General features: G+C 47.7%; 1 protein-coding gene across 4 annotated transcripts in view; it reads right to left on the bottom strand.

The window, feature by feature from the left end:
- The window catches only part of CD247 (CD247 molecule), a 56,900-nt gene that overhangs the window by 4,304 nt on the left and 40,156 nt on the right, over positions 1-12,440 (bottom strand). For 2 of the 4 annotated variants that reach the window (XM_074812625.1, XM_074812617.1), the window contains exons 2-6: positions 5,415-5,521; positions 3,223-3,276; positions 1,727-1,810; positions 996-1,031; positions 3-59 (exon numbers count right to left, since the gene is read on the bottom strand). In XM_074812625.1, the coding sequence (XP_074668726.1) occupies positions 3-59; positions 996-1,031; positions 1,727-1,810; positions 3,223-3,276; positions 5,415-5,521 (338 nt within the window). Of the gene's footprint in view, positions 1-2; positions 60-995; positions 1,032-1,726; positions 1,811-3,222; positions 3,277-5,414; positions 5,522-6,968; positions 7,668-8,478; positions 8,568-12,440 lie in introns of those variants that run through there. The other 2 variants (XM_074812635.1, XM_074812644.1) reach the window with 2 other exon arrangements.

Below are 12,440 nucleotides of genomic sequence, written 5' to 3'. Positions count from 1 at the left end.
ACCTCTCCCTTCATGCCGATTTCACTGTACGCCTCACCCATCTTGTCCTTCTGCAGTGACTGCAAGCAGAGAGGGGGAAAGAGTCAGTGTCTTGCTAGAAAAGCCAAGCCAGCCCCTGGGTGATGGCACTCCAGCCTGTGCTTCTGGGGCTGCTTTGCCTTCAAAACTTCAAAATAGTCCGAGAAGAAGGGACAGCGGTGGGACTTGACCAACCTGCATTTAAGTTGATCTATACATGACCAAATCTGCTTAGCATATCAATATCACATTGTCTCCGAACATTTAAATTAATATAGCTCTGCCATCAACCAAGTCATTTATCTAGACTGGCACCAGGGACTGCAATCAAAGCTCTCCAAAGAAAAGCTTGTAAGCAGCATTTGTTCAGGAGACAAACCCAAACGTGCAGCTCAGGCCCAGAGAAAAGGGAAGGCATAACACTGCAGGGTGAAGGTTAAGAAAGAGGAGCTCTTCCTTCCTCCATCCAGGGAAGCAGTTCCCAAATGACCAGAGCATCTGATTCAATAACACTGACAGCCAGTCTTGGAAACAAGCTCATTTCTCAGCAAGCACCGAACACCCAGAAAGACTCAAGTTAAGACGTGAGCATTATAATTCATGTATGTGTCCTTTGGAGCACAGGCCGCTGTATTTAGCCAAGGTCAATCAATTTAATCAAGAGGCTCCTAAGCAGCCACTCTTAGATGCACTGGCATTTGGCCTTTGTCAGGGAGCAGTCAGAGAGGCTGGAGAACAAGCACATGAAAACTGCCACATCAGTCGCATGGGATGCAGGTTGGTTAGTCACTAACAGCTAATGTAAAGGGATCAGCAGGTATCTTGATCCAAAATCTTTTTCCCATCTGCCCAGGCAGTCAATGTTTTTCTCCCATCATAGAGAAGGGAGCAGAAATTTTCCAGCAAAAAAAGGGGGGTAGAAAGGAAGTCAAGTCTTTGAAAGCAGCTTTCTTCTCCCTCCAGCTCTCTCTACTCACAGTGTAGACAGTGTCCTGAGGGTTCTTTCTTCTCTGCTGTAAAACAAAAGAAGAAAGTTGCCCACGTGTTGCACTCCCAGCCTCCCCCATCACCTTATATGTGCCTGGGCATTTGCTCTGGCACAGCTACAGCCCTATGGACAGGCCATGACCATTACGGCCCATCTTGCCTCCACCCACAAGGCTCTGTTAAGACAACTTGTTCTCTGGAAAATTTGATAAAACTTAGCTCTTCTCTGTTTAATCCCTACAGCTGTCACCTGCAGGCAAGCCCTGCATGCTGATGCAGGTTTCCCCTCCCTTTTCCTTTGAAACTGTTGGGCTCTGCAGCAGAAACAGTTGTTTTGGCTGCTGCTTTACTTTGTTGGCACTTGTTTGGCGGCATCACGTGCACGAGCTCTCATGAAACACCCACTCCTGCCTTGCCCTCTCCACATCCGCCCCGAGGCTGGGTGTCACTTCCTATTCTGGGTGGCTGCAAGCTCTCAGCAAAGCGACGGGGGGTTCTGCGAGGGGCAAAGATCAAAGGGGAGGGGGGAAGATTTACACTCTTGTCCCCGCCACGCTACCAGCCGCCTGAATTACTACACAGATTTTGCCGTTCCCTCTCCAGGAAAGCACTTATGTGTAGCAAACGCATGATGACTGCCTGCATGTCTGAACAGCGGTTAGACATGAGAAGGAAGGAACCAGATTAAAAGAAAGAAGTTTCATGTGTGGAAAGAAGTTACCTGGTGTCTCCCGCCCAGCTCGGGGTCTCCACCTCGCTTTGCCCCCAGAACATCATATTCATCTCTGTGTCCACGTGACAGTTTCTGAAACAAGAAAGCAAGAAGCAGTGATGGAGATTAGGATCATGAGAAAATAGATCTTAACGCAGGGAAAGAAAGGGAACCCAGCTTGGTGTCCAACTTCATGAGTACTATAACTGAGCTAGAAATTATCTTTACCCCTTAATGCAACTGTCAACAAAAATGTCTATGAATAAAGTCACAGAAATGACAGAGTGGTCTGTGCAGCACAAAACTGCAAGCCATAGCATCAAGAACCTTTCTTAAGTAGAAATGAGCTGAAAATGAGAGAGCATGAGGGGGAGGGACTCGGACTTGCATGTTTTCTTTCCTAGTGGGTGAAGATCCACGAGCTTGATTTTTCTTGCAGAGCTGCTTGTCTAAATTTACATCAAAAAGCTGCAGAAATTTTATGCCCAACACATTTCTTAGCTGGGAAAGGTTACCTTGGAAGAGGACAAAGGAGAGATTTCAGGTCAGAATAACACAGCTGACAGAATGCTACCTGAAAGGTGACAGGCAACACTTCTTAAACTGATCAAAAGGCATTAGTGTTCGTACATGACACAGTTAAACAGCAGAACTCATCACAGGATGTGGCTCTGGTCAAAAGTGTGAGAGAAAAAAATATTAAAAGACAACCAGACATAGCAAAAATAGCTAGAGGTTAATGTTGCCATGAGTGAGCAATTTAGCTAGGAAGGCCAGACAGGATCTTATCTCCGTTCTCTTTCACTGCTTAAAGAGCCATCTAACGCTGGCTGTGCTCAGGGCACAGCAGAAGGACGACACAGGTCTCGCTGCAGGGCAACAGGAAGGCTACAGGCTGGAGACAGCCGGGCTGTGAGGACTCGGGCTCCACACACATGATGATACAAGAGCTACAGTCACCCAAAGGCGGCAACACAGCATTCCTGGGCATGTGCCCTTTCTCCAGCCCACATCAAATAACATCGGCAACAGGGATGGTGTCGTGCCTGCGAGCCACCCAAGGAACAGCGATCAGCGAGAGCAGCAACCAGCTGCCGAGGGCCGGGCGAGGAACTGGGCTCCACACATCATCTCTAACAGTCCGGTGGCTGCGTGCGCGCGCACACACACACACACACACACAGCTGTCGCAGGTGTGTTACGTGGTGCAGCACACTGAGCACTGCCTCTGAAACAGCCTGGGCTCCTGGTATACCTTCAGCTCGGTGGATCAAATCAGGAACCTACCGCCCATATACCTATTTAGCATCCAGCCAGACAAATGCCAACAGACACTGCCCTTTCCTCCATACAAGTGCTGTGCTGCACACGTGGGCATAGCGCTTTCATGAGCTGGGCCATCCAAAGTTTTTCTGATCCACAGGTAATTCAGTGTCTGTAAGTGCCCCAAAAGGCCTGTCTGGGTAGCAGATTTGAAAACAAACAAAAAACCAGTAGTTACTTACGTTATACACATCATCCTGGCCTGGTTGCAGCTGTGGTTCAGAGGCCTGGCTAAGCTGGAAGAGAGACCATACCATGAGCAGAGAGACAGTAAAATATTTATGAGCAGTTAATTGCTGAGCCAAACTTTCAGGAAAAAAGGGCAGGTTTGGGTCAGAGAGAGCAGTGTTCTCGTCCTTTCAAAAAACAGTGTCAAACTACATTCTGTATTGCTTTAACCTTCTTGAGTTATTATCATACGTTAAAAATCTTTATTAAAAACAACTTTCTAGATGGGTTTGTTTTTAGGCATAGGATAAACTTGACTTTTCTTTTTTTAAAATCATATTTGTAGTAATTACAAGTTTCTCCATGAAAGTGCCATTATCGCCATTGAACCTTTGGTGGGGTCAGTAATTTACCAAGCATCTAACCCATGGTTCTTGCAGCGAAGCACTAATGTTCACATGCATTGTCTGTGTGGTGCACAAATAAAAAGCTCACAACAGAGACAAGGCTGTGCCCTTAGCAAAAGCCTCCACATGCAATTCCTTTGGCCAGGAGGTGAGGGGAGAGATATGACACAGTTTGGAAGATTTATAAAGAAGCCCTAGGTTTGGGATAAGACAGAGGCCCCTCGGAAAATGCCCTGCCAGCTTCTTGGTGCTTTATGGCGGTGTTTTAGCTGCAGCGCCTCTGCTGCTGTGAGATTTGGCATAACCACAGGCATGGCTTTCCCCTTCCTTCTGCCGCCTTCCCTCATTCAGCAGGTTACTTGCTGCAGCTCAGCGCTCGGCCTGTCACCAGCAGCCAGCGAGGCACACCAGGAGGACAGCGAGCGCTCCCAGAGCTGAGGGCGAGGGCCACTTTCTCGGACCAGGAGCCATTTCCAGCTCCAGCTCTGCCCCTGCCGGGAGCCCCAGTGGGAGAAACCACACAAGTTCCTGCCCCGGCCACAGCACGCTGAAGACACACTCTGGGTGGGGGAGGCAGAGCGGCTGGCGAGCGCGCTGCGGCAGGTCCTGGTGCCAGGCTGACACTCCTCCTTGGATGCTTTGCTGAGCCCTCCTCAGCTGCAGCATGCCTGCATGGCACCGGGCGAGGTGCCCAGCTCCTGTGGGCAGGGACAGGGCCCGCGCTGTGTGTCCTGGCAGCTCATCCCTTGAGTAGTCTCAAAGACTTCCAGTCCCAGAGCAGCGCTGTCATCTGCAGTCAGGATTTACACTGGCAACAGAAAAGGTTTCTCCTCCGCCATTACCAGGGTCTGCTCATTTTCTCCAGACATCCCTCCCTCCGGGTTCAGCACTGGCTTTGCAGCCCTGAGAAACCATCCCACCGCAGAGCCAGTGGGGCACCAGCAGCAGCACATCACCACCCCGTCAGGGCTCCTGCTGGTGATCTCAGCCACGACCCGGCGAGGAGCAAGCTGAGATCCCAAGCGCAGCAAGCTGTTGCTTCTGCGGGGAGGCTGAGCCAGATGTGTAGGCAGCGGCCACAAAACCTTTTGGCCTGCTTAGGCTTGGCTGAAAGCACCACTGCACTGCAGCGCCCTGTGCCAGGGAGAAGCAGAGCGCTCCACTCCTGTGATTAGCGGAGCTCTCAGAGCACCTGCGTGTCTGGAAATGTACGTGCCCCCATCACACCGTGTTATCTGCTTCCGTGCAAGTGCACCAAAGCCAGCGTGTGTCTCCCTAGGTGCTGAACAGCTGCTGGATGGTAACAACAGCCCATCAAGTAAGTTGTGTCTGTCCCAACCCCCTGACTCTCCTGTGGTTGTTGGGGTTATATCATTTGCATCATTGCACCCATTCTAGCAAAGATGTCTGACTTCTTGAGAACTTTTAAAATATCCTTCACAAGCTTGGCATTTATCCTCAATTTTCTGTATATCCCTTCCTCTGTTTCCAATGACAAAGCAGAAGAAGAAACCACATCACTGTTGATCAGGCATTTCCCAGCTACAATACCCAGAATCTCTGACAGCATCCGTAAATGTAGCGTCAAAACACTCTCATATACACTCTTCCCCTCCATACATGAGCCCTCAGAAAGAACTCCCGCAGGTTGCTCAGACTGGCGCCAGAAAAGGAGGAAAGTAAAAAAAAAAAAAAGTCTTATTCGAAGAGGCATGCTTCCTCTCCACCCCCACCTTCCAGCTAAGCCCAGCTTCATTACACCACCAAAGCCAAATGCATCAGTGTTTGGATAGACTGACCTTTGCTTTCACATAAAGGGCTGTCATGACGACGGCGTAAATGAAGAGGAAGCCATCCAGTAAGTAGCAGAGTCTTGGGTCTGTCAGTCCAAGAACTGGTACAGCATCTGTACAGAAACATCAGATACATCAACAAACAAGGCCATTTGTGTCACTGGGTGCTCGACAGCATAAATGTGGCAGTGCTGCTTGAAAATATAGCCAGTATGAGGGCAAGTCTGTCCATTTGCAAAGGAGATGGAAATCTGAATAAGAATCATGGGATTACTTAGGTCAGAAGGGACCACTGCAGGTCCAACCCTCTCTCTAAACAGGGTCAGTTAGACGAGGCTGTCCAGGACCTCAGCCAGCTGAGTTAGAGTCTCTCCAGGGATGGAGATGTTTGCAACCTCCCTCAACCAATACAGGACATTTTACCCAGAGTTTCCCACCCGCAGAGCACAGGCTCTTGATCCCTGTGGCACAGGTCAAGGAGCAAGCGCAGGCTCTGCATGGAGATGACCAAGGATCACTAACACTGCAGTTGCTGCAAGAAAGCCTCACACACAGCATTTATTTTCTGGGAAAACCCAGCAGCATCTCCTGCAGGGATTCATTACTAGGCCTGGTTAGGGATTCCTTCATCAACTAAAACTTGTGTGTGTGTGAGAGAAAAATACATCCATTTGGACAAAATTTTAGCTTCTCGGGACAAAGTTTTGTGTTAAATGTAAAGAAAGATTGACACTACCCTTTATTCAGAAGAGGAATTTGAAAATTTATCTCCCGTATCCCGGGTTATATATTGTAACCATAAAGCTACAGTATCTTCTCTGTGATGGTTCTCTTGGGCTCCCAGTTTGGAGATGCTGAAGACCATTAATCGTGAGAAGGGAACAATGGGCAGGAGAGACAGACTTTTAGCCCCAGATGTCAGGACATATCCATGAGATACCCTGATGTGCTTTTGGTTTGAGAGGAAGGTTTTAAACCTGAATTCCCTTCACAGGAACCTCAACTGGCTGCCTCTTGTCAGATGGATCACCCCCAGAAATTTTTTTTAATTTGTTTTTAAAAGAAGTGTTAAAACTTTTCTGAGGGAGAAAAATCTACTTCTACCCTAATTGAGAGCTCAATAAAATTGTTACTCAGATGTTGTTGATATTCATTGCATATGTTTATACTATGACTGCATCAAGCAGGGCACAGTGATATTGTTGGTTTTCAGCAGGTAAAACTGATGAAACTGCCCCTGTATCAGTTTGTAAACATGTAGTAAGTTTGAAAATGTAGCTTAAAAGAAACAATCAAAACCGTTCAGGTCAAAAGGACTAAGTAACTATAGATCCAGTATGCAGCTCCAGGTCTTCCCCAAAAGAAAAGCTGTATTGCAGTTATTCAAAAAAAAAAAAAACCAACAAAACCCAAACAAACAAAAAAACCACTTAAAAAAATTAATCTGCGATGTCCTTTGTACAAAGAATTGAAGGGAGTTCAAAAGAGAAAGTCAAGAATGATCAAGAGCCTGTGAAGCCCTTCGATGAAGATAAATTGCAAATAATTGGTATGATTCACCTCCTTCCTAAGGTGAACAAAGTATGGCAATTCTTATTAACCACATGTGATGGGGGGTAGTGGAACCACTCGGCGCAGTGCTTCAAGGTGCTGAGTTACTCCAGTGCTGACACTGGGACCATTCCGTGTGCTGAGGTCTCTCCGTGGCCCATTGGGCCATGCTGATGCAGCATAGCCCAACGATGCAGCAGTAATTCAGCTCCTTTTGTGCAAGTGCAGCAGTCTGCCCCAGCATGCCCTGGACTCGAGCTGGATCTGTCCAGAAGCAGTGCAGGGTTTTCCAGCGCTGGGCCCAGGTCAGAAATATAATGTAAGGAAGGTGAGCAGCCCAGCAAGAGCCAGCCAGAGCGAGGAAGCCTGGGGGTATCCGAGATGCTGCTGAAGAAGGCTTTGGGGATCCTGGCCCTGACTCTCCTCTTCCCAGGGCATGTTCACACTGTCATCTCAAGTCCAGTATTTCTCCAGCGCTAATAAACTCCCCAGACCAGGAGGAGCTTGAGCAGGAGACATAGAGGACTATGGAGGAGAAGTCAAGAGTGCAGGAGCCTTGGCTGTAGCTCTGTGTCCGCCATGGTCAACCTACACAGTGCTGATCTGGGGCAGCCTGGCTTCTGGCACCCCAGGTAATGGATTAAAGTTGCCCAAGGAGGGGAATCCTGCTAGGCATAGTCTGGCTGTGATGGTTGCTGGAAAAACAAGTATTGAGACAATGATAAAGTCCAACGTTTAGAAACAAACCAAGAAAATTAGTTAGTTCATGTCTTTTCCTTCCTTACTATGTTTTATTTCTGTTTTGGTTTTTGTTTTTTTAAAAAAAAAAAAAAATCAAAACAAAGGGGTACAAACCACTTTCTAAATAATAACCTTTGCAACAGCTTTTCAGATTAAAAAGTGAGAAAGAGACAAAAGATACAAAGCCTACTGAAACAAAGGTCAAAGAGATACGAAGCATAATGAACAAGCAGCAGTTAAGAGTGAGCATCCATTCATGTGAACAGGATCAGTATAGGTTTTTCAATCGCTAGAGGAGGGCTTACTGCCTCTTCAATATTTGCACAACACACACAAACACAAAGCCAGTCCCTTAGGCACCACCAGCATGTAGTTTCTGCCCCTCATCAGCCCTGAGCTGTCGTCTGGGGGGCTGAGGCCAAGGTCGTACCCCTGCAGTGGATGGGCTGGTGATGGGAACAGGGCAGAGCCAAGCCTGCCAGGCTTGAGGGAGCAGTCACGCTCAGCTGCCTCAGCAGAGCAAAGCACAAATAATAAACATTTCCCTAATTCCCACTCTGTTAACCTTACAGATTACCCATCGCCTGCTATGAGCTGCACAGCATCTTTTCAATATTCATGTACCTGTGTTTTACCAGTCCGAATTTCAGCAGTCCAGTAAAATATGGAAGGGTTTTAAGGCAAGATGCCTCAGTGCAGCCATGTGTCATGGCTAATGTCAAGCCACAGGCCAGCGGGGAATACAGTTACATTGCATTTTAAATGATGTCAAGCTTACTGCTTAAACGTGGCTCAGACAAACGGCATCTCTCTCTCTCCAGGCATCAAAATGGAGTTGAGTCACAAGTTGACATCCAGGTACACAAATACACAAGGGCTTAAGGATGAGGTCAAAGCGGTGCTCTTGCTCAGGAGGGAAGCAAGCTCTGAAGGAATAACAATTAGTAAGTTTGCACTTACACTTGCTCCTATGTAAGTAGCTGCAGAGTTAGATCTCCCACTGCACAGCGGGGATGATGTTTACTCGTAGACCACCGGGATGTTAAGGAAAACCAGAAACAAACTATGCAACTTACAGCATTAGGTGATTACTGGGTCTTTTAGGAGCTTGTACAGGAGAAGCTGTGGAAAGCTTTGTACAAGGAGCTGACACAGGCTGAGTAAGGACTGGCAAAGCCACAGCAGATGAGGCAGCAGGAAAGGAGACGGAGTCAGTAAGGGGAGCACTGCTGCATTTTGTGACAAGGTTGCCAGCCCTTCTCAATCCCAAACCCCAGGTGTGCCTGCCACCACATTTGAGACTCTCCCAAGCTGCGCTTCTGCTGCTGAAAAGTTTCTTCCCAGCACCTCCTCCTTCCAAGGCCTGGACTTTTGTTCCCCCTCTTCTTCTCTCCTCCCACCCAGCGATGCAGCCCTGCCTTCCTCTACACCGGGCACTCTCTCAGGCCGCTGCAGGTCACCTGGACCCCAGGCTGTCACACATCCCTTGTCCTGCTCCACATTCACGCTCCCCAGCGGCACTGCCCGTGCCCCCACAACAACCCCCTGCAGGCTTTTACTTTTTAAAGGAAGGGGGGGAGGGGGGAGAAAAAGAAAAAAAGGAAATAAAAAAAAGCCATTCACACCAACTGCTAGAGACAAGCGAGTGAAAAAAAACCCTCTACCAACAGACCGACAGCAAGGCCGGTAGGCGAAGGAGAGGAAGCCTGGGGGCTGGCGAGGGAGGCCGTGCTGCGGGCGCCCGCCTCGGGAGCGCTGCGTGGCAGCCGGCCCTGCGCGCTGTGGTTTCGGGGAGCGGTTTCAATCCCCCATCTCAGGCCCAGCACCAGCTTCCTGCATGTGGCCATGGGTTTATCTCCAGCCGCCTGCCCACCGGCTGCCTGCACATGCTGCCAGCCGCTCCCCTGCCTCAGGCTCGGAGGCAGCCAGGGAGTCCCAAAAGCCACGTCCAGACACGTGGCTCCGCTCCAAAACATGGCCCGATCGGTGGATGCTGCACCCTGAGGCTGCCCGGGGCCCGGGCTGCAGGGTTGGCCCCCACTGTTGGCTCAGTGCAGCCAGTCCCAACAGGGATCTGCTGAAGCGAATCACTGGAACACAACCCGGACCCTTGAGACATGCCAATGCATTATTTTTTAAACAGGATTTTACCCCTCCAACATTTTTCATGTGCATCTGGATTGAGTTAGACTACAATTCCTGGTAATAGTTTAAGAAATACAGACCGTAAAAGCTGAACTACTTGTAAATTCAGATCACATCTGTCCACCATAAAATTTTCTCTCTCCCATGGCCCTCATTAAGTGATTCATTTAAGAATTTTACTTTTAGGGGTTACCAAAATTCAGTAACACAGTTATAAACGAAGAGTTTTATCTTCCCTAAAACTGAGTTTCTCAATGAAGCCCATGAAAACCAATCCCAGCACAAGAGATTTATTGATGCAACCACAGTTGCATACAAGGGTGTTTAAAGGCAGAAACTGTAGTGCCTTCTCCCAACAACCGAGAGCTGCCACAGCTACACCTTGGGGCAAAGCAGTCAGCATTTCTCAGACACCACCGTCCTGCACCAGAGTAATCTGAGGGACTCACGGTTGCTGCATGCAATTCACCTCACGTCTACCCCTCACCTTCCAAAAACCTCTTGCTGCAGGTTTGTGTTTCCAGAGCCCTCTGGGGGACAGACTTGCACAGCAGTGGGTGCTACCACCACCACGCCACACACCAGGCGCCCACCAGATTTTCTTTACGGAGGTCGAACGCAGGGAGAGGCTGGGCATGACAGATCTTGCCTCGCTGCCACTGTCTGAAAACAAGATGCTGAAGCCAAGACAGCTGCCCGGGCTCAGGGCAGAAAGGGAAGAGAGACGAGCCCCCCACACGGTGCTCCACTTCAAGTGTATACAGGCTTCCATCTGAAGAGACAGCCCAGACTAAGTGCCTAAAAGTTAGCCACCTCAAATTATGAACGATAATCCTGTTCATAAGAAACACATCTATCCTGGGTTTTATTTCTTTGTATTTATATATTTTTTACTCATGGATACAAATAATAAACAAACATGGGACTCTGCAAGAAGAAGCAGAGGCCAAATCCTCCTTCTCTTGCAGAAGGAAGAAGCTCCTCCATGCCATTGTTTGGGCACATCAATGGAAAAAGTCTGAACAAAAACAACTGAGAAAAGAAAAGGCCTGTATTACACCAGACATGGTGTATTAACAGCTCCGATCTGCACGGTAGCCAGTTAACAGAAGCAAGTGAAGTGAAAGGCACCCCTTGCATCAAACCAAGTGCGTGAAGTCAGGAAGCTTCTCCCTTTATCTTGAAACTAAAGAAAGTCTTGATGATCATTAAATTATACTAAGATTACAGGGCCAAGTAACACTTTCAACATAAAACCTTCCCACCACCATATCTGCAAAACCAAGACACCCAATGAAAGCCATCAGGCTCTTAACACAGAAAGATACCATAACCCCACCACAGCAAAACGCCATTGAGTTTGCTGCCTGAAAAAATGTCCAGGTTTGTCTTTTTATACCAGCCACTTGCCCTAGCAAAAAAGTTAAAAGCTGTTTAGACTACTGTTGTTTTGTTTTTCTCACCACCAGTTCTTTTAGCACCAAGGAAGACTCTTGTATTTGTCATCATCACAGATTTATGAAACACAACAAGGCCAAAAGCACAGCTCGTGCCCATGAAGTTCAACATTATGGTTTGCTGTTGTCCTCAGCTTCAAAGCCAAGGAGCAAACTGCTGATATGATCAGGATTCACGTTACAATACCAGATATTAGGCAGCCAAAATAATTACATTTTAGAAAGGAAAGAATTTCAGGTCATTAACTTTTTTATGCCAAAGCATGTTAGCACTATGGAAACATGAGATCAAGTCAAGGTGCTTTAGGATCCTTGTGAGCTCTTTATACTCCTTCTAGGATCCCTTTCAGGGAGGCACCATCACAAGTTCAAATAATGCAAGGTTCCTTCAGATTTATTTGGGAAGAAATAGATTCAAAAAAGTGAAAAGATTGTAATGCCACAAAGGGCCAAACATTTTCTAGCACGTCATGGAATAAAGACTAATAAAAAGTCCAGGGTACCGTAACAGGAGCAAAACAGGAAGATCTCCAATGGCTGTCTGATTTGTGGGAAGAGGACCCAGTATGTGCAGAAAACAATAAATAGTCTAACTTTCCAGTCTGAAGGTGAAGAAGATTAACTTTGATTATATCATTAAATAGGGCAAACTTTCGCCCTCCAAATCCCTCCAGAGCCTCGTCAGAAACGGAAGGGAGGGGAGTGCCTTGCTCATCTCTGGAAGGGGACTCCTCACTTCACCAAAACAGTCAGTCATTCTCAGAAAAAGCAACTGCTTTCACTTCTCAGTTTTGCAAGAACTTGGTGCAAAGGGCTTTCCTGAAGCAAACCTGCTGTTGCCTCCTAGAGACAGCAAACCATGCACAGGGCAATTGCAGAACCTGGATATCCAACAAGCTCAGGAGACAGATACAAGCTGGGCAGCTTTCAGCCTTTGTTGGGGTTTTAGATTCAACATGTACTTTTACTAGACCCATCTTCATCAGGAATAGCAGAAGTTTGATCTATTTAATGCAAAAGATGTTCCCTGCTGTAAATTTTCTATTGTCTAATCCAATCTGGTGTTAAGTGTCCCAAGAGGCAAGACTTACTCAAATGGTTGTTTCTAGGTCACTTACCCCTTCCTGTCTCCTACCAA

The sequence above is a fragment of the Strix aluco genome, chromosome 2 (genome assembly GCF_031877795.1).
Source record: "Strix aluco isolate bStrAlu1 chromosome 2, bStrAlu1.hap1, whole genome shotgun sequence".
Taxonomy (NCBI): Eukaryota; Metazoa; Chordata; class Aves; order Strigiformes; family Strigidae; genus Strix; species Strix aluco.
The sequence above is the reverse complement of the archived record's forward strand: the minus strand, read 5'-3'. Positions and strand labels throughout refer to the sequence as shown.